The following is a 20,844-nucleotide window of genomic DNA, read 5'->3' as shown; positions in this document are numbered from 1 at the left end:
TGCTGCTGTAATCCACTGATCCCATTGCACAAGTTTAACTACATACTATCAATATTCATTTAGGTACTCTCAGTTTGCACAAGAAGAGAAGCAACTCTATGTGGTTTTGGAGCAAATGGTCCTGAGGTTTGCGCACAGTTTGGGTTCTGAAACTCTAGCTGGGACTATCCAATCAATGGGAAACAGTAGCCGCTGCAGAAACTTCATGTGGACTCTACAGAGCCTTCAAATGAGAGAGCCACAACTAGATGTTCAGCAGAGATTATTTATAATGAACAGTGCTGGCTGTGCTGGTTTCTAATTTGAATTTAAGACCCTGAAGATCTGGGCATTGAAGGTACAAGACACTTATTTAGGGAAAAGGCTAGAAATTCTCCCCTGCTAGTAACTGTGGAAGTGCCCTAGTCTCCATGACCTAAACTGCTCTGATGCAGAAGTCAAAGGCAGACAGAAAACCAGAACTGCTGTGGTTTCCATCATTGCTGAGAAGGCAGAAAATCCAGACAAGGCAATAAATGGAAGTAAGAACTAGATGCCTTTTTTTTCTAGACTTAGCTAACACTTGCTAAGAATTACCCAAGGGCAAAGGGTTCAAACCCACATCTAATGAAACAGTCTTTTCACTAATGGGCAAGCTGTCGGTCTGAGGAGGAACAACTTCCAGGTTGTTCCAAATTTGCCTTCTGATAGAGCTCTCTTTTGTATTCATGGGTTATTCCCTTTATCTCTGAAAGCTTTTAAATCTCTGTGTCTCTAACAAAGACAAAACTATCAGAGCAACAACTGCTGGAAAGGAAGGCCTTTTTGCTTCCTTGCAGTGAGGCTTAGCTGATCAGCTGCCTTTAATACCTGCTTGATACTGTATTAATTCATCAGTGGCAATTATGACTGTTTCTCTGTGTTTTTCAGGGTGACATGCACTTTTCCTTACAGAAAAAGGCCAGAAGTAGAGAGAACAACTGACATATGGGCACCCCTCTCTTTTGCAAGTATTTTTGTCTATTTGTTAAACTAGGACTTTGGAAACAAGGCCTCCTGGGTCCTTCATTTCACTGTCTCTGTAGAAACCTCAGCTTTCCCTTTGAGGTATGGGATTTATGGCATTGTAAGGATCCTTCTCTTAACTAGGGTCATTCAAAACACAGCCTCTACTTTTAAACATTTCTAAGATTTAGACCTATATTAGAACTATTATTTTGTTTTTGCCTTTTTCCTTCTTCCCCTATGATGTTCATTCTTGAGCAATTCTTATTCTACGTGAATCTACCTAAGAAGATTCCTGTGACGTTCCTGGAAGATTATACTAGGAAAGCTTGACTGAAAAGAAAAGCTGACTCTAGGCACTCGTGACATTAGCAGCTACTGAAAATCAGCTCTGCACATTCATAAAATACTTTTTGTGTAAAAAAAGTCTCCCTGATACACAGTGTAATCTTCCTGAAACATTCTGTTAGTCTCCCTGAAATCCCTTAATTGACTCGTCTAAAGTCTTGAAGAGATAGTGAGGGAGAAGGGGGGGGGGGGGAAGATACAGAGAGATTAAAGCAGCTTTGCTAGTTAGTCCAAGAGCTAGTGAGTCTCCTTCTATATCTCTCTCTTCATCAATTCAAGGCCTCATTCACTTCCCATGTGCCTCCCACTGACAGTATTGCTGCTCAAGCACACTATGCATGAATTGCTGTAATGTTTTATTTTGTTATAATTGGTTTCTTTAAACCAAGGCTTTAAAACTCACTGTCTCATGCCATTGCCAAGGGTGTTCTGACATGCCTTCATGTAAATTCCAGAAGAAATAATTTTTTCTTTTTCTTTCTTCCTTACAGACAAGTAACATCTGTGTGAATTCCCATTATTTCCTAATAGACAAAAATTGAACTTAAATGCAGTGTACATCAAGATAATAAATGACTCTTGTTGGAGGAAGTTGCTGAATAGAGCTCACTGTAGTACCTCTATTCTCTCAGCATGACATCTTTCTTTAGGGCAAACACTTTGGATGTTGTTATTATAAGGAGGCATTATAACAAAGGTGCCTGTAGTGTGATGTAGTGCAGTGACTAGTGACTGAGAGTACTGTGCTGTTAGAGGTGGACAGAGTGCCGGATGGGATCTTTGCAGACCAGTCCCCTGTAGCTATGCAGTATGCTAGAGCATGGTTGCATAGTGGGGATGTTGGTTCTGCGCAGCCAGAAACACCAGGCTTTGTGTGCGTAGCATGGGCTACTTTCAGGAAAAAAAAAAAAAAAAAAAAAAAAAACAGGCTTATATCAAGTGACTACCTAATACCATCCCTCTGATCTGCTAGACAGGCATCTTCTTCAAACACAGCATACATTCCTGAGAGACTGTGTGGAGGGGAGAAGTGGCAGGTAGTGGGAGAGAAAAGACAGGACTACTGAGACTGGCTTAGCAGCTGGAAGCCATTAGAATTTAGTGAGGTTTTTCTGCTCATTGAAATCTTGAAGCAATTAAATTAGCAGCAGCCCTAGGGAAGTCACAGACTAAAAGCTCCTGTTTCCCTGTCCTCTAAACTTAGGTCATCAGAGTCTCCTATAAGCTGCAGACCTCTGGAGGCCAAAAGAGCTGAGAACACCTGGAGCTTTGCTGTTCTTAAATTTACCAGCCCTCTTCTGCAGCCTCATTCTTCAGCCTGCTGTGCTGTCACCCTTTCCCAACCTTTGACTGCGGAGCAGGTAAGCACAGTCCTAGCGTGACAGGTACAGAGAATTAACCAGCTTGAGGAAAAACGGTGAAACAGCAGTATGATTTACAGGTGTAAAATTGCCCAGAACAAGGATGGTCTGATGATGGTTCTTGGGCTGCATGCTGTCCCTGGGTAAATCTGGATGGTGTTGCAGGAAGCAGGCTTGGCCTGGTGCAGAAGTGAGCCAGAGGTCTGATGAACCTTAGGACCCAGCTGCATGTCCCCGCCAGCCCAAAAGGGCCTGTGGGACTTTTGCGAAGCCATCAGCCTCTCTGGCCTTCTACCTGCTCTCACAGGCCCCTCTCCTTTCACTCTGCTAACGTATGGCTTGTACCCTGGGATATCCAGCCATTTAAAGATTTTGTGATGTAGCTTTAATTCACATAAAGATGATTTTTCCCAAGAGACCCCAGATGCTTTGAGATTGGTCATTACCAGATATCTAGATCACAAGAATATTTGGTAGCTCCAAGCAGCACATCAGGAGGACGGTACCAGAGTGTCACGACTTCAGAGGAGTATGTTTGACTGGGGATGGACTTGGCACGAGCAAGGCCTGCCAGAACAAAAAATATTGAGTGCTATGAGAGGACAGCCCTTCTGCCTATACAACATATATATAATAATAGGAAATAGAACATTATTTTCTCTTGCAACTTTAAACACAAGTAATCCCAAAGGAGTTTACAAGCAGTCGACAAAGCCAGTGTCTCTGGAGTGCACCTTTGGGGCAGATTGGATCAAGCGATATGCCCCATCCTGCAGGGCAGAGAGAAGAAGGAAAGGCTATTTTGACTGATGATGCCAGGAAAAGCCTTGCTCTTACCAAAATTGCCATAGATATTTAGGAAGATCAGGCTGAATCTGGGCTTCTAAGATCTCTCCTTGTCACCTTGTTTAAACTCTCAGAGCAGTAAACAGAATATTCACCTTTCAGTACGTTTAAGCTAAATCAAAAAAGTTAGTTCTGAATTTTGTTTGAAGTACCCAGTTTTAGCAAACTCATTTATTTGGGTGTGTGTTTGCAGGTGTATGTGTACATCTGTAATTTTATATTCAAATGGAATATATGTTGTTAACTCACTGGGATAAGCTGTAGTTACTTTGCATCTTTTAAAGGCTTCTAAAGCACTTTGCTCACTTATTCAAATTAATTAGGCAACTGTGCTCCTTCCAGACTTCTGAACAGCTTCAGCCAGTTAATAAAAACAAAGTCCTGCTCCCAGAATTAATATTTTCCATTCCAAATAACATGGCACTCCTTCATCTCTGTCCTCCAAATAAAATGGGGATAAAGTGCCCTAGTTTAATCTGAAGGACACAGGAAGAAGGAGGCATTGCTGCAGTTGGCATTTGTGCTAACTGTTCCTTTGACTTCACAAAAATCATGACAGTTGCAGAACAAGTCACAGAAAGTCCCTGAGACACCCCAGAAAGGTGAAGGGCAAATGTGCCAGAGATGCCCTAGCAATGCAAAGGGGAAATGTTCCTGCAATGGCACAATAAAGCAAAGAGGAAGAACTTTGCCACTGGGCAGTGCAAATCCTCCTTCCTGTGCTCAGTGGCTTTTTCATACTGCTCAGGCTTTGCTTTTAAGAAAGCTGTTCTGGCATTGTAAGAAGGACTGAGAGTGGATATAATTCTGTAAAGGGACTTTCCCTGGAACTCAGAATTGGAGCCCGTCTTTTCCAGCCTTGTAAACTGCCAAATATCAGAGCAGGCAAGAGGCCACGTGAACTGCTGCAGCAGAAGGAGAGGCTTGGAGGGCAGGCTGGAAGCTGGCAATGCTTCCTTTTCATTTTCATGGTCCTCCTGGCCCCTCACATTGTGCCCTTCTAGGGGGCTGAGCATGTGCTCTGGGCAGTAGCTGGAGAGATGGGGTGAGAGATTTGTGCCCAGAAGGGCTGAGTGTACGGGCAGTGGGAACGAGCAGCCCACTTGGTTTCAGTGCCCTGAGCCACTAGAGTAGGCTGGTGCCTGGGAAGCTGTTTACATTTTAGCCAAACTGGATTTTCCCTCCGTGAAGCCCTGCACGAGTCTAACGGAATCTGGCAGAGGAGGAATGGTACATGGAACCCGCGGAAGGGAGGAAATTGGGAAGAGCTGTAGGAATCATGGTAATGACAGCACTGGGGAAGAGACTCACTGAGTACACAGAGACTTGTTGGTCAGGGGAGATGTGTGTGCAAAATGTTAGTCTACAAAGCGGGTATCTCTTATATGCCCCCACTGTCTGAAAGGTGTCTCGTGTGTAGTTCCTTCCGCCTTTCTCTCTGAGACCTGGTCTGCTAGAGATAAGGGTACAACAACAAACTGACCCTGCAGACAAGCCAGCGAAGAGGCAGGCAGAAGGACTGCTGAGAAATAGAAAGGAAACCTCTCTCTTCTGTGGCACATATAGCAATGTACGATGGTGAGCAGTGAAGGCTTCTTAGCACCCCTTAGCTGCAAGCTTAGTCTGTGCTTTACCATTTGTGAGAGGTGCAGCCGTCCCGAACTGATGCCAAGAAAGCCTTTTGGCTCAGCACATTGCTGTGGACTCCACACGTCACAGATCTGCTGAAGAGAGATAGCTAGATTCTCAATTCATTTAAGCCAGTTTTATGTGGTAGTAATTGCTCTAACTTAAATGAGGTTACTCCCTGCATCTACCAGTATAAAGAAAGCAAAGACTGGGCTGACCACAGAAATACTTTCCTGAAGTTCAGTAAGAGGTTATGTTTCTATGCCTTAATTGGCCGTGGATACAGATCTATATGTACACTAAAGCTTAGGTCTGAGCAGATATACATACTAACAGTCTCCAAACAGTGACTCACCAAAGTCAGCTAATTTGAGCTCACCAAGGCAACTGATGAGCAAGTTCTGGGGTTTCAGATCACGGTGAAGAATGTGTTGTCGATGGATATAAGCCAGGCCTCGCAAGAGCTGGAACATGAACAGCTAGAAAAAGCCAACAAAAAACTGGAATGGTTTGGGGTGACTTTGCATTGATACATTAACTCTGAACTTCAGGAGAACTCCTGGAACAAAGCAGAGACAAAGCAAGTGAGAAGCCAGTGAAAATCCTGAAAATGAGTGTAGTTGACTGAGGAGGAGAAAACTGCAGTGGGATATGACCGCCCCGAGGCTTCCTGAGGCTTTCCGCATGGAATACTTTGGCAGTGAGGGCAGTCCCTAAGTGCACGTTTTGGAAATTTAACTTTTCTTTATAATTGGAGTATGAATTGCAGGAGCAAACGTGACTTTCCAAAACACAGACCCAACCCCCAGAACAGCAGATACTCTGATCTCAGTGTTCATGGCAAAGATATAAAGCCAAGCAGAAGGAAGGATTTAGGAGCTGGAAGTTTTGCCCATCGGAAGCAGTTTACACCAGCAGAGGGAGTTCTTTGGCCGCTGTACGCCACCTCTCCCAAATACAAGCTGGACCAGTGAACTGCCTTATTTGCCAGTGTAAACTGTTACCTTTCAAGTTGGGAGAAAACACAGAGACCTGATTTGAACAGACGGAGCAAATGAGAGCTGATGAATGAAGCAAGCAAGCAGGAAAGCAAGCAAACAAGTAAGCAAGACCTAACTCCTATCAGAGTGGCAGTATAAATAAGCCTAGTGTACAACAAACTGGTGTTTGCAGAAACAAAATATGAAATTGGATAAGGGTTAGAAAACAAAACACAACAGATGTAAATAGACTTTACCAGAGAAAAGATATTTTTCATCAGAAGCTTAACCTGAAGAGCAGGAAAACCAGTGACACCCATAGGTTAGTTTTCTACCAGAAAAGTGTCCCTGCAGTATTCTCCATACTCACATCATAGTTGGTGGAAATCACTGAGGGAAAAACCAAACACTATTTGCCAGCAAAAATGAAGCAAGCTAGATGACCCTCCCAAAGGAATAGTAAATCACTTTGCAGTTCTATTCCTGCTGACAGAGAGGATTTTGGACACAAAAGCGAGCAGCTGGCTAGTGTTTCCTCACATAAATGCCAGCAAGTATATGTTACAGTTGTGTGTTCAATGTCCTTTACAAGCCTGCCTGGTAGCAAGCCCTTGAGGTCCGTGCCAAAACTGCAATACAGGATCTTGGACACATCTGAGCATTGAGGATGTTTAAAATCTGGGGCCCCAAGAAACTTCACTAGAACTGGTATTGCTTAACAACTGTCTGGAAAAAGATGTGAACAAGGTGGCAACATTTGAAGATGACAGAAGTATTTAGATTAGCCAAGATAAGAAGTGACAGTGAGGAACTTCAGAGAGATCTGACAAAGCCAGATGAATAGGCAGTCTGATAAGAAACAAAGTTATTGTTGACAGCTGTAAGATAAATTAACTGAAGCTACTCAGAAAAAGGACCTAGGCATTCTCTGAGGACATCTGCATTAAAACCTAAGCTCAGTCTGCAGCAGAGGTCCTAAAAGTTAATTAAGTTGTGAAGATGTCTACAAAGGAGGATAAGAGACTATTATAATATCAGTCTACAAAGTAATGGTACATCTTCAGCTGTGCCCAGTTCCAGTCAAGCTATCTCAAAAAAAGCTTTAGCAAAAACAGGAGTGATTTAATTGACTGTAAATCTGAAGATAGTTCCAGAAGAGGATAAAGTGAGATTTTAGAGCTTTTACTTAAAGAGATGAATAATATATTCTAATGATAAGAGAACACAAATATGTGTAGAGACAGATTTGCTTGCCACAAGATGTCATTGTTTACAAAAGCTGAACGTCCTCTTGCAGCTCAGGAAATGGGAAGAGGGACTTAAGCTGAAAAACGATTTTGGAGAGTTAGTGTGAGGGAGGTTGTTACATCTTTATCAAAGACAGCTTTTCTTCAAAGAGTTTATCCTATATGGAATGAATAAATATTCGTACCTTATAGATGTTTTAAGCATTGCAGCAATTTACAACGATCGTACATAGTGGAAAATAACATATTTCTCATGCTTTAAGGGATAGTAGTCTTCTAAGGAGCTCACCATAACATTGTGAGACCGAAGTCCTCCAGGATGCTGGGCCATGTACTGTGCCAGATCTGTGTGCTGAATAAAAGGAGATAATTTGAGGCAAAGCTACTAGCATAAAATACTCCTACCAACAATGCCTGTTCTGTAAATAGAAAAAAGTATACAACCACTACATACAAAGGATTCTCTTTCATCTTGATAAACATCTGATCTGATTCAGCGTATGAGGACATGCTGAAGTTTTGGGTCAAATCAAGGGGCTGGTTGGTCTGTTATTTCACCCTAACAGTTTGTGGCCTGAAGCTGATAGTTAGCAGGATTCATACTTGTGCCAGAATTAATCGTAAAGCTATAGTAAGAATGCGTAGCCTATATATTTTCCTCATAACTTGGTTTATAACTATTAGCAAAAGCAGCAGAAATGGCAAGAGTCATACTGAGAACTTATTTATTGGCATCTTGCCCTCCCCACGAGAGAAACCTGTAGCTTGGCCATAGCAAGCCACTGCAGACAGTGCAGATTTTGACACTAACTGGGATGTGAGCAAATATCACTATGCCTTATCCTTGCTGTGGCTTAGTAACCATGCTTATGCTGCGTTGTCAAGTCAGGAATGGAGGTAAATAGTTTTTGCCATCCTAGTGGAGACAACATGTGGAATCATTTTTGTGTACAGCTGTTGCATAAGCAGAAACAAAAAAAGGCTGCGTGGATGGAAAGCAGACCATCAAGAAGGAGAATCAAACAGTGCACTGAAGGATAACAACTTGTTCCTTTGTAGATGTCCCATAATGCAACAAACTCATTACACAGCCACTGGTTTCTTCCCAGTACTTCACAGCAAGCTGGAAAAAGAACAACTCACCATATATTCAAAGACAAATGTTAGTGTCTCCTTGGTCTGGATAATGTCATGAAGGAGTACAATGTTGGCATGTTTCAGACACTTGAGAAGAGAAGCTGTGGAAAAATAAAAGGAAGATCAGGCTCAGCACTGCTGCCAGAAGTGGAAGGAGACAGTGCCTGTAGCCAGTTAGCGAAGATAAAAGCTAGAGGGGAATGATCCAAACTTGGCAGTTCTGTAAGAAGCAGCAGCTACTGAATCTGGAGCTTCTCGGAGAAGCAAGCATTAGCACTCTGGATTTGGCAGGAACCAGTCTCTCTCTCAAAGGTAGCATCTTGCCTCTATCAGAGATAGCAGTTCCCAGTTGTCAGCTTCTCAGCTGAGGAGAAACCATTTCTTCAACGCAAATGTAGTGGGAGGCAGGGGCTGGGAGCTACCACAGTGTCAGAACTCAGCACTGGCCCCGGGGCCTGGCCCAGAGCTTCCCATTCCCTCCCATCTGCCTCCCAGGAGATGCTCTCAACAGGGGCAGGCCCCTTAGCATAAAGGTAGGTTTTATCTATCATCTTCCAGCTTCACAATATCAGAGTACAAAAATCTATTGACAAAAATTGCTGTAGATGCTCCACTGAATTTAGGTCTGTGCTTTTAGTTTTGTGAAAATGTGTTGTCGCTTTCTCTAATTTAAAGCTCAAAGAGGTGAAGCTATTGAGTGACCAGTAACTTGTTTGTATTTATAAAACTTAGGCATATTTTTTCTTTTGACCTACCCATCTAAAAGCATCTTTGCAACTGTGTAGACCTGGTTCTTAATTACTGGCATGCCTCGGCCAGGCTTCAGCGCAGCCATGGTGTGGTGCTAGAGGGGGGCTGCACACTGCAGAGCCTCTGCCCCTGTACAGCCCACTGGGCACTGGTTGATGCCAAGAGAGAAGCTACAGCCCTCTGAGCCAGGCCTTTCAGCCTTGCCTTAGGTTTCTCATGTTAGAGCAGGCTCCAGCTGACATGCTCACAAAGGCAGTTTCTCAGTATTAAGTCTCAACTGCCAGGATCGTCTCTGTGGGAAAAGAACACGCGCAGCTTCCTTGTTTTGTACGCTGGCCAAACAGCCGTAACCTTGAGACAATAGTTATTGCAGCTTTGTAAAGCAGGCAGCAGTGGAGCTTGGATTGCTCTGCCTGACACTGCTAAAGAATCTGACCCAGCTGTTACACCAAAGATGTGTACAGGCAGAAGCCACAAAGCTCAGCAAAAACAGGAGTCCCTCACTCCAGATTTTAGTTCAGCTTCTGGCACAGCAGAACAGCCTCAGAGCAGCTCGAGACTCACCCTCCCCTGCTGATTAAAACCAGATTAGCAAACTGTCAGACCACCCAGTGGTAAAAATTTCATCCAGATAAAGTATGGGCACACAATCTCATTTCTGCTGATTTAGCCAAAGCACACAATACAGAACTTGTGCTGGCCATGGGAGGGCAGATGACTTTTGGTCCTGGATAAAAGCTGCTTTTTGTTTTTTCAAACATCTACAAAAGATGTTTGAAGAGTTTTGGGCTGGCAGAGCAAATTTATACTGGATTAGCACTCTGTATCTTGTGACCATAACAATTTCATCCAGTTGTAAAAGCCCTACATTTACTGTATTACAGAACTGTGGCCTACGACTATGCCAATATAGAGATTGCTGAGCTATGTGGGATACCTGCTCCAGCATAGGTCCTGGGAATGGCACCAAATGTAAATTAATTACTACACAGGGCTTGGTGCTGCTACAGCTAAATTGCCTCTGGTACTGGCACTAGTTTGTTTAGCTAGCGCCAATATGTCCCCAGTACCTTGTAGTATGAACCTGGAATATGCTCCAGATTGCACCTAATTGCCTATGAACCCTGTAAAGATTTGCTATGGAAAGGGACTGCTACTCTGGCTCTGTGAAACCTTGAAATTTCCACATGACCCGCTTGAGCCAGTTGCCAGCTCTGCCACCCGAGAGGAGCAGCACAGAGGGTCCACAGTACAGTGGAGGACTGAGCCTGCAGGGCCTGAGTCAGGCCTCTAGGAACAGCCCTTCACATGCTCCCTTCTCCAGTTCCCTGCTGGGGTGTCAGGTGCTACAGCCAGAACCGAGCTTTAAAAGCGCCTCATTTCTGTGGGGCTCCTGGGGTGAAGCAGCTCTTTGCCAGTGGCATGCCATTCCTCTGGCGTAGCAGGGAATGCACCAGGTTAATAAATCCTGTGCTTTGTTTGCACGAGTGACTTGCACTGTAAATTTGAGGTGTCACATGCTGCAAAGCTCAGCAGTACACAAAAGATCTTTCTGAAGTAGCCCCTCCATAGGATCACTGTTATTTTCTCCCATAGTGCATGAAGTTGCAGGCTCGCAGCCTGTTTGGCAGGGCATGCTAAAGGGGCACGGATCTTTAGAGCATCGTTAGTTCTAAGTAGGTAAAGCTTTTGAGGCTTATTGTACTGGTGGGCTAGGAGTGTAATGCAGGGCAAAAACACCACAGCAAACGAGTTTCAAGAAAACCGTCAACACAAGCCGTTCTGCAAATAAGCACATTTAGGCATCTCTCTGCTTTCATCCAGAATTGGATAAGGAGTTTGTAACCTTTCTTATCTTAATTACAGTGGTATAAATCTGGAGGTGGTCCAGTAACCTTTCTGGTTATTCTGAGTTTCAAATGGAGTTGACCGATAGCAGCATTTTGACCCCTTCCTCTATGCTAGGACTGCTGTATGAATGCTGGGACATCTGGTCTCCAGCACTTGGTGGTGATGAAATTAGCCCCAGCTTCGAACAGCAGTAAAAAAGTGGAAAACACAAAAATGTGTGACCTCTTACATTCACAGCTCTCACTACGAGTAGACAACAGACTGGCACAAAGGTTGCGTATTTCTGTGTAGGGAAGAAACTGGATTATGATCCTCTTGAGATTGTGGAGCAGACAAAAATAGAAGTCTTAATCAACCAAGCAGTTTGCGAAGTTTAGTCTGTCGGGACACATAAATATGTACAAACAAAATGTAGGCACTTAAACAAAATCATTTCTTTCTCAAAGAAATTGAGAAAGCTGCAGATGCTTTGCCCAGTGCTCAATGAAGTCACCTGACAAAAAACATTTCTCACTAGGCTGAAATGGTAAAAGTTATTAAGCACCAATTTATTTGAAAATATTTCTCTTCAAGCTGGGATTTGTTATGCTCCTGATTTCAGCTGCCATCATACAGAAAATGGCACCATCTGTGATACCAACAGGTGAAGACCTCATTGCAAAGGGCACTTGAGCACACAACTGCTCAGTGCAACAGCAGCAAAAAACACTGTGCGGTGCTAGTTCCTAGCTTGCTAGTACCTGGCTTATGATGGTGGGTCCTCAGCCTGACACTCGTAGAGATAACAGCAGTGTAGCTATGTCCAGGCTGAAGCCAGCTCACTTCAGATTTCAGAGAGGCCTCTAAGTTAGAAGGGCTGCAACTGTGGGCTCTGTCTCTGCATCATGGAAGGAGCATGACTGGGAGCTCAGCGGGGCAAGCGTACCATCTGTAAAGCCTTCCTCCCCGCACTAACCGCCTGGGGAGGCCACAGCTAACGCACCTAACAGTGTTGCAGGCGGGTGTTTAAAGCTGAATGCAATGAATCTGAGCTTGTTTCAATATTGGACACTGAGATAGCAAAAAGTGATTTTTAGAAATGGTCTGAGCTGAGCAGCCTTTACACTTCTTGTTGATCCATATTGAGCGATTCTGTTAGCAGGGAGCTCTGTGACAGCGACGGAGATGAGCATCAGGGCAAACCACCCATAGGAACAGCTATTGCTGCCCCTGTGACTATCGGCACAATTTCTGTTCTTTATTTCTTACCTTCCCGGATGGCTGTAAAGGGCAGTCCCTCCTCCACCTCCAGGCTGAAAACTTTCAATGCCACCAACTGGCGGTTGATCCTGTCAGGTCAGAAAAGGTGACACAAAGCACCTCAGTGCTCAGCATGATGACCACATTAACAACCTTCTAGGCTACTCTGCACTCATCTAAGCCAAGTTTTTAGGGCTCACTTTGCCACCCAGGTTAAGCTCAGAAAGGAACTGCAAAGCACCTCCCTTTCAGCTTCATTAGCAGCAAGCTTGGACCCAGCAGGCGGTTCTGGCTAGAAGAGCAGCAGCTAGTACAAGTGTGCTGGGCAGTGTTCCCACTCTGCCCTCACACCCGCGCTGCTCCTACGGTGACCACAGTATGCCCTTACCCCCCTGTTTTTCCATCCTAAAGGGATCCCTCCCTCCAAGGGAAAATCTTGCTCTGTCCCAGGTGCAGCTGGACAATCTCCCAGCACACTGCTGTGCAACAGAGTGCCTTTGCTGCATTTGCCTCCATTGCTGCAGTGGAGGAGTTCCCTGAGAAATGTTGATGGGTTTTGCAAATATTCTGGTTAAAGGCAAATGCAGACTTTTATCTTGCTTTGAGTACTCAGAATTGCCCAACCCCTTATGAATTCTTGTACCTCCTGTGTTCAGGGGATGCAGTAACAGTACTGCTGGTCCTTGCTCACCTGCTGATCCCCTTGTAAACAGTTGCATAGGATCCTTCACACAGCTTCTCCAGATATACGTAGGATGTGGCAGTTCCATACAGAATGCCTTGTCTCTGCTTCTTGAAGAAAATAGTATCTATTTGAGATTGCTGGGTAGAACCAGAAGCTACTAGCATGTCATCTGGCAATTAAATGCTAATTTGCAGATAGGAATAACTACCAGATGAAACCCTCACCCCTCCAAGCTTTTCCACAGCTCCCTGTTCCTGGAATGGATCAGCGTAATGCCCCAGCCTCTGCGTCCCTGGGCTCCAACTCTGGGACGTGCGCAGCTGCTGGGGCTGCAGGGAGGGTGCAGGAAGGGTGCTCTGGTTAGATCTGCCAGCTGGCAGAGGAAAAGGGTGCAAGCGGTATCACAGGCAAACAACCGTTTATTGGTACTCTTCCTTTCTCCTTGACGGCCCTAACTTTTGAGCACTTCGTGTGACTTTTGTGTTTCTCCTCCCATTAATGGAACTCGGTTATGGTTTCCTAGATGGGCATAAAGGGAGCAAATGTCTGCATGCTTCTGTCTTGGTAAATGTTAGTGCCGATTCTGAGAATACAAGAAGCCAGAGCTGCCCTAACTACTGAGGACATTTCGATCAGCATCAGTCTAAAAGCATGTTATTCTCTCTTAGCCTTGTTTTAGTCCTCTCTAGATAGCAATCTGTTAGGGCAGGGACTAAGAGCCAAATGCAAGGGTGAAATTTCAGGAAGTTTAAATTTATGGCTTCTCTCCTTTTACTCCCCCAAACCTCTCTATGTTGAGCCTGTCTCACCACATATATAATTTACAAAGCCTGTGAATTTGGCCCATCCAGCATGGGAGTACTATAAACTATAAAGCTATAAAAGTAGTGCTAATGAATGCCAGGCAGCCTGCAAGCTCCTCATGAACAGCTACGCTGGACGGATGCCTAGGTTATCATTCGGTTCTGATGTAACAGGACTTGTAAGCAGTGGTATGTTGCCTCCTCCAGAACACTGTAGGTTGCTGGCTCCCCTCCCCTTTGTACAACCGCTCCCTGGCGTAGCACTCACTAGAGTGCAATCTGCTCCCAGAGCCTCACTCAAAGGCATTTATTGTAATCTAGTCCTCTTTCAGCAGGGAATCCACATGCCTGAAGCTGCAAGGTTTGATCCTGCTGGATTAGAAGAAAATGTGGATGTTTCATGCTTCCACAACAAATGAAAGATCCCAGCCTTAATCTAGCTTGATGCTGAAGTACCAGGGTGTGCTAGCAAATACCTCTATTGCAGGCGCTGCTTCCACATGCTGTAGGCCCGGGATATGTTGGGAGCCCCTTCCCTCTGAACAGCAACTGCAGCGTCCCGGTCCGAGTGCTCTTGCACACAACACATCTCCCATGTTGTGCTGAGTTCAACTAAAATTTCTCTCTCTTTTCTCCTTTGCCCCTCCTCATCCCTCAGTCTGTAGTAACAGTTCATATGACTTGCATGAGGTCTCTGCTTCAAGCAGTCTTATGATTCCTGCAGTTTTTCTTTGACAAACCTCATAACTGACGGTGGAGAAATAAACCTTCTGGGCTAAACTGGGCGAAGCGCGCTGGATACGGGGAACGCAGCCCGAGCGCGTTTTGCGCCAGCCCGCGCAGGGCCTGGCCGGTTAGGCAGCTCCCAGGCTTCCCACCTTGCCGGACGGGTACGCGCTCACCGAGCCGCAGCAGCGCCCAGCCTCAGCAGCAGCTGCTGCGGCTCCTAGTGGAGGCGGCGCCTAGATTTGGGGTTTAAACTTTGCGTTATCTTTGTAATGCTGAAGAATTACTGGAGCCAAGTTGACCTAGAGGTTCTGGTGGGGAAACCTTGTTGAGATCGTGTGAAGGCAGGAGGCACGGTCAGCATCCCCCAGTGAGGGCGGTCGGTCTGCTTGGGCTTACGCATTGAATCACAGCTGAGCACCAGACCGGGTCGGAAAGCGCCCAGGTCCAGCTGCAGCGGGCTTCTGTTATTTTTCTCTCGCGCTGACCGCGATCTCACTGAGGAAGGCTCTGGTTTTGCTTTGTGCGCAGTGCCGCCAGACCACGGCCAGGCCAAGCCAGCACCCAACCCGCCTCTCCGTAACGCTCCTCGGCCTCTTTTGTCCCAGGGAGGGACCCGTCCAGCGCCCGCGCCTCGGCCCAGCCCCCGCGGCTGCGGCCTCTTTACCGCGCGCCGCGCGAGCTGACGCTCGGCCTGGCCCCGCCCCGCGCGGTCAGCTGATCTCCGCCCGGGGAGCCGGGGCGAGCGCGGGCCGGGTGAGGCGGCCGCTGGCGTGAGGACGGGCGGGCGGGGGCGGGAGCGCCGGGCCGGGGGAGCGCGCGCGCCCTGCCTCCGCGGGGAGGGGAGCCGCAGTCACGTGGGGCCAGCCCGCGCGCGCGGGGGGGGGGGGGGATGCCGTTACGTTCGAATCCCCCTCCCCCCCGCCAACGGCTGCGCGCTGCCGTTAGCCCTACTGTGCCCCTTCAGCCCCTGTGGCGGCAGCCCCCGGCACGAGCCCGAAGGGGCCCTCTGCCTCCTGCCCTGGCCGGGAGCCCCTCTGGCAGCGGGGGTGCTGCCCGGGCCGCGGGAGGAGTGCGGCGTCCAGCTCCACACACCTCCCCGGCCTGAGCTTCAGGGTGGGCGGCCGTGTGCTGTCACGCTGTGCTGGCGGTTACAAAACAGGCGTGTTCCTTCCCCCCCCCCCCCCCCCCCCCCCCCCCCCCCGAGGACTAGGCTTGGAAAGCTGTGGGAGAGACTGCAGAAAAGCTCTGATGGAGAAGCTGCCTCTCCAGTTGCTTTCCTTGCTCTCTCAGAGGCTAGCAGGCCTGAGGTGCTGAGAAGGTTTATTTGTGTAGGTACTTCTAAAGGACTCCTCTTCTGTGATGGGAAGAGGTCACCCAAGTTTATTAGAATATGCACTTCGTCTCCTACTGTTGTTTTGAAGCCCTTCTCTCTGCATGACTTGGTTGCTCAAATCTGAATGCTATTTCAGCTTTTGCAATCTGTTGAGAATGCTAGTCCTATCTTGGCTCAAATCTTATTTACAGATGACAGCATGCTGCTACTCTCAGACTTCCTCTTTTAGCACAAAAATATTTTAGTGAGATACTAGGGGGCAACTAGTTAGTATTGCTTTAGATTTCTGCTGTTTGAGCTCTGTTATCAAGACCTAACCACTACTGCTGTAAGGTGGTGACTTATCAAAAATAAGCTCTAGTTATCTTTTTTCAGTTTCTGTGGAATTGACTGTTTTCAGAAGAGAAAGCATCTCATCATGTGCTAAATGAAAAAGTTCTAGCTTCAGAAGAGAAAGAGGAGGAAGCAATACTAGTTGAGAATTTTTTTATCAGTCTTATCAAACTGGTAAGTTCTAAACTATAAAAAACAGGAGTTATAGTAAATAATTTTCATATGTTTTCTTTTAGCTGATACTAAGCTATTTGTGTTGCTTTTTTTTCAGACTCCTTTATTGTAGCTTTTTTGCTACTGTCACTCATTCATAGGAACTTATATTAACAATATCAGGCTCTCTGATAAAGGGGTCACTACTGTCCTTCAGTAACAAGTTGTTTCATTTTGCTCTGGGCAGATACTAATCACACAGTGTTAAAAACATCGGTTGCACTTATTCAGTGGTAACAAAAACCCAAGGGCTTCTTGAACTAGTAGCATGTTATATGTGAACCACATTGAACAGTAATAAATGGTTATATGAATGTAGACGAGAATAAAATTGGCAAATTTGTTTTGAACTAGGAAGCTTGGAGGTAGCCCCTTCAAAACCAGAGCAGATAATTTTGTGTGAATATAACAAATATGCATAATAATATATTAATATTTATAATATATACATATAATAAACTTAGTCTTGTTGCACCATACATAGTGAACTTATGCTAACAACTTTATTAAAAACTTGTTTGTGAATATATAAATAAATATCTGATAAATTTGTAGAAGTTTGTGGTCCATTTACTAACTGTAGCAGGTAAATAAACACATGATACCAATATATATTTGAGGCTGATGAGAGTTATAGTGTTTGTGAAAGTCGGGGCATACCTGTTTCTATTCAGCCTTGAATCTATGATTACTGTTATACCTATGATGCTGCTTTCTGAGCAGTTGGTGTCCAGTGAAGGACACAGTTCCAAAATAATCAGTGTAATGTTTGTTCCAGGTCATTCCCTGTGATCTAGCAGGTTATTGTGGTGTGGTAGTGTTTGATTTCGAGAGGATTTGGAATAGCATTCTGCTCCGTAAGTGGAAAATATGACATCAATGTCATGCTAGTGACTATCTGTCTGTAACTATTCAGCACTCCTCGTAGTCTTCCTTTTGCAATGTTGCAAGTGAAAATGTAGAATGTAAATGTCCATGGGACATTTATACACAAAGCTAGAATTCTTCACGGAGGAAAAGTGCCAGCATCCTCAAGAAAATGAGTTTAGAATTAGGCAATTTCGAATAGGCTAAAAAAAGATTCGGATGTACTTTTTCTGAGCAAGAACACATCACAAATTCAGAAGTTCTGCAAAAATGCTTCCATTTTCTTTTGATGTTTCAACGCCTCTGCTACTGAAGTGTTATATGACACTTTCTTTGTAAGACTTCCTTAGTTCTGTACAAAAATGTTATTTTTCTTTTTTTCTTTTTATTTTCCTTTTTTTTTAATATTTCCTCCTTTGAGGAAGAAAGGAAGCATATTCAAATCTTTCTAGTGGCAAGTGTGACTTAACGTATCTCTATTCCTGGTAATTATGCTCTGTTTTTTTTTTCTCAATTCAAAATGCATATGCCTCATCATGCTATTGTATCACATGAATTTATTTTCTTATTTTCATGATGATTTTATGTTTTTGAAATAAATTTTCTGCCAACCTAGAAGTCCAAATGTCTCTATTTTCAATGTCCTGTATTTGGAAAACTGGATACTTTCATGGAAGTAAGAGCTATTGCTGTTTCTGTCTATATAAATCAGCGTGATACTTCATTATTCAGAGTTATTTAGTGAGAGTGTTAGAATTTGCTAGAAAATGAATTTAATTTGGTTATTTCAGTTCCTAATTTACCAGCGTTTATTGTTTCCAGTGTGAACTGAAACTTTCTGTATACAGCAGAGAATATACACAAAGCTGTAATTTGCAATCAAGACTGGCCATGTTTGATTTTTATTTCCTTTATCTAAGGCTTCGGACTATTCATTCTGGAACTTTTCTTGGAGATGTGCTGTCTTGAAAGGCTATTCCTTTCTTTTTGTTTTGTGTTTTGTTTTGTTTTTTGTTAAGGTGGGTATTAGAGAGAAACTATAAAATAACAAAAATTGAATAACAAAGAATTATATCTGAAATGATTTTTCACTTCAATAAATACCATATGGCTGCATTAATGTAACTTAATTTTTAATACTCCATCTAGTAAGGCAGTAGATCAATGAAAACTACAAAGCATTGAATGCTTAAAAAGTATGTATATAATATAAAAACAAGGATTCTTGGCAATTTCCTTTTTGTTACAAGAAAAGTAATACAAAAGCATCTTTTTGAAGATTTCTTTAACTTAAAGAGAACTTCAGTTGCAGCATTAAGTTGCTCAGCTATGGAGCATCTCAGAAGTAGAAGCTAACATGGTAGTTGTATACTGTGATTTTTAACAAACTTACTGTAAAATCTCCAATCTGTTGTTATGGGCTTGTGGCACAAGCCACCTACAATTCATTTCTTATGGAGCGAGTTGAAGTTATGTGGATTCCTTCCAGCTGAATTATGCAATATTCCAGTAGAGGAGCTGGCTTTAAGGGTTCCCAAACAGGAGCTCTTATTTTTTGTTTTATTTTGTTATTAAGACTATGATGGTAAATAGAAAAGGTGGTGGGTGCGAAGAATGAACCTAAAAAATTCAAGATTGAAAGGACAAAGTAAGCAGAGCAGCTGCTCTTGTCTCCTTTGCTTCTGTGGTCTTGTCAGATCTTCAAAACCACTCTGCGGTCAGACTGCATGAGGAAGACTTTTGGACTCTTGATTAGATTTCTGCCTAGGCTTTAGTAGAACTGTAGCTTTTAATGATAATATATATATATATTGGTTCAGGAATGAAGTTACAAATTCTGCTAATTTACTGCTCATGCAAATCCATATGCCTTATAAATGTTGCTTGAGCATAGAATTCTGTCATATATTAGACTGAAAAAGGTTCAGTTATTTTGCTTTGATATTTCTTGAGTATACGGCAAACTATAAAAATTGATATTTATTTTCTGTAGAATAAATAAGTAATCACTGAGTGGTTACTGCTGCATCCCAAATGTTGCATTACATTAGTTGGTAATAGTGTTTCTGGTTGGGAAAGTCCATTCTATGCCTAGGTTAACTCATTTCTGTCTTTGAATTACATTTTGTTTAGTCTGTGCTTATGATAGACCTATTGTAAGATGAGTGGGTAGGAGAGCTCTGGCCATTTATCTTTTGTCTGCCAACCCAGTGTGTGTAAGCTGAATACTTTTAACCATTCTTATGTTGTGGAAATGCTCACTTGTTTAACACGTAAAATATAAAGGGATATAAGCTTTGCTTTTTGTTCTTTGCAGAGCTGATAGTATTTGCAATTGCATAGGCAGTTCATTTTATATGTTTTACAGTTTGTGCAATTACATTGTTCCTTTCAAAAGACGAATGATTTGGTGGTGATGGAGTGCTGCCACTGACAGATGGACTCACAGGAAGGAAGGTGAGAACCAGCAGCTAGGTGAAGCTAGTAGCTTCCTGAAATGTGCCAACTAATAATCGCGCTGTAAAAGTAAGTGATGTCGGCATACGCTTATTATATAAACTGAGCTAAAGGGGAGGAGAAGAGGGGTGACCTAGCTTTAGCTTTAGTTATGTCCAGAACACTCACCTTATTATAACAATAACTTTTTTTTCCAATTGATGGTTGAGAGTTATCAATGGATAGCCATTAGCTGGAAACTTGGAAATAACATTATCTGATGAACACTAGATCGTATCTGTTATCTGCATGTGTGAGTTCTGATTCTGGATTGATTCCCGCAAATAGACTACTAATTTATCCTTGCTGCTTTCACTAAGACCTCTGACAGAGGTCAGGTGTTTTGGGATGGAAAGGTAATATCTTCTAATGAATCTGGATGTATGAATGTCCAAATTTGTCTTACATTGTTCTCTGAAGAGTTATTAAATGGATAAGTGCCCAAACATGAGGCCGTGGGTTAGATTTAATGCACAGTAGGTTGAGGAAAGCTCTCTATTGTGCAATGTTTTTTGTGCTTTGCTCTTCTGAATAAAAGTCACATTTTGGTCTTAGGCAACTGTGATGTTGGATTTCCTAATTTTTTCTTACCTGTTTATTACACAGTTGGTTACTTTTTTTGTTTACTTCTAAGCACACTTACATAGTATTAAAATGGAGGGTCCCCTTTGCGTTTTAAATACAAAGGATGTTAATTGGATTAAATTACCCAAGTTTTAGAAGACTTCTTGACTAACCTTTTTGTTGATTTTCTTATGTGGAAAAAGACAGAATCACAAAATACTTGGGGTTGGAAGGGACCTCTAGAGAGATTCTGGGCCAACCCCTCTGCTCTAGCAGAGTCAGCTAGAGCAGGTTGCCCAGGATTGTGCCCCATTAGGTTTTGAATATCTCCAGGATGGAGACTCCACAGCATCTGTGGGCAAACTGTTCCAATGTTCTACCACCCTCACAGTGAAGAAGTGTTTTCTTATGTTCAAGTGGATGTTGGGAGTGGGAACAGAAACTGAGAC

At 43.8% G+C, this 20,844-nt stretch overlaps 2 protein-coding genes across 4 annotated transcripts in view; one reads left to right on the top strand and one right to left on the bottom strand.

The window, feature by feature from the left end:
* CDK15 (cyclin dependent kinase 15) overlaps positions 1-14,456 on the bottom strand; it is a 35,800-nt gene extending 21,344 nt beyond the window's left edge. The window contains exons 1-7 of the mRNA XM_062578994.1: positions 14,337-14,456; positions 13,064-13,161; positions 12,382-12,461; positions 8,539-8,633; positions 7,685-7,747; positions 5,524-5,647; positions 3,140-3,260 (exon numbers count right to left, since the gene is read on the bottom strand). Coding sequence (XP_062434978.1) covers positions 3,140-3,260; positions 5,524-5,647; positions 7,685-7,747; positions 8,539-8,633; positions 12,382-12,461; positions 13,064-13,161; positions 14,337-14,456 — 701 coding nt within the window. The remainder of the gene's footprint in view (positions 1-3,139; positions 3,261-5,523; positions 5,648-7,684; positions 7,748-8,538; positions 8,634-12,381; positions 12,462-13,063; positions 13,162-14,336) is intronic.
* Positions 14,457-15,282: 826 nt separating this feature from the next.
* ALS2 (alsin Rho guanine nucleotide exchange factor ALS2) overlaps positions 15,283-20,844 on the top strand; it is a 43,983-nt gene continuing 38,421 nt past the window's right edge. For all 3 annotated transcript variants that reach the window (XM_062578714.1, XM_062578713.1, XM_062578712.1), the window contains exons 1-3: positions 15,283-15,342; positions 16,298-16,429; positions 19,704-19,792. In XM_062578714.1, the coding sequence (XP_062434698.1) occupies positions 19,773-19,792 (20 nt within the window). In that variant the 5' untranslated portion in view covers positions 15,283-15,342; positions 16,298-16,429; positions 19,704-19,772. The remainder of the gene's footprint in view (positions 15,343-16,297; positions 16,430-19,703; positions 19,793-20,844) is intronic.

Source organism: Rhea pennata, chromosome 6 (assembly GCF_028389875.1).
Source record: "Rhea pennata isolate bPtePen1 chromosome 6, bPtePen1.pri, whole genome shotgun sequence".
NCBI lineage: Eukaryota > Metazoa > Chordata > Aves > Rheiformes > Rheidae > Rhea > Rhea pennata.
The sequence above is the reverse complement of the archived record's forward strand: the minus strand, read 5'-3'. Positions and strand labels throughout refer to the sequence as shown.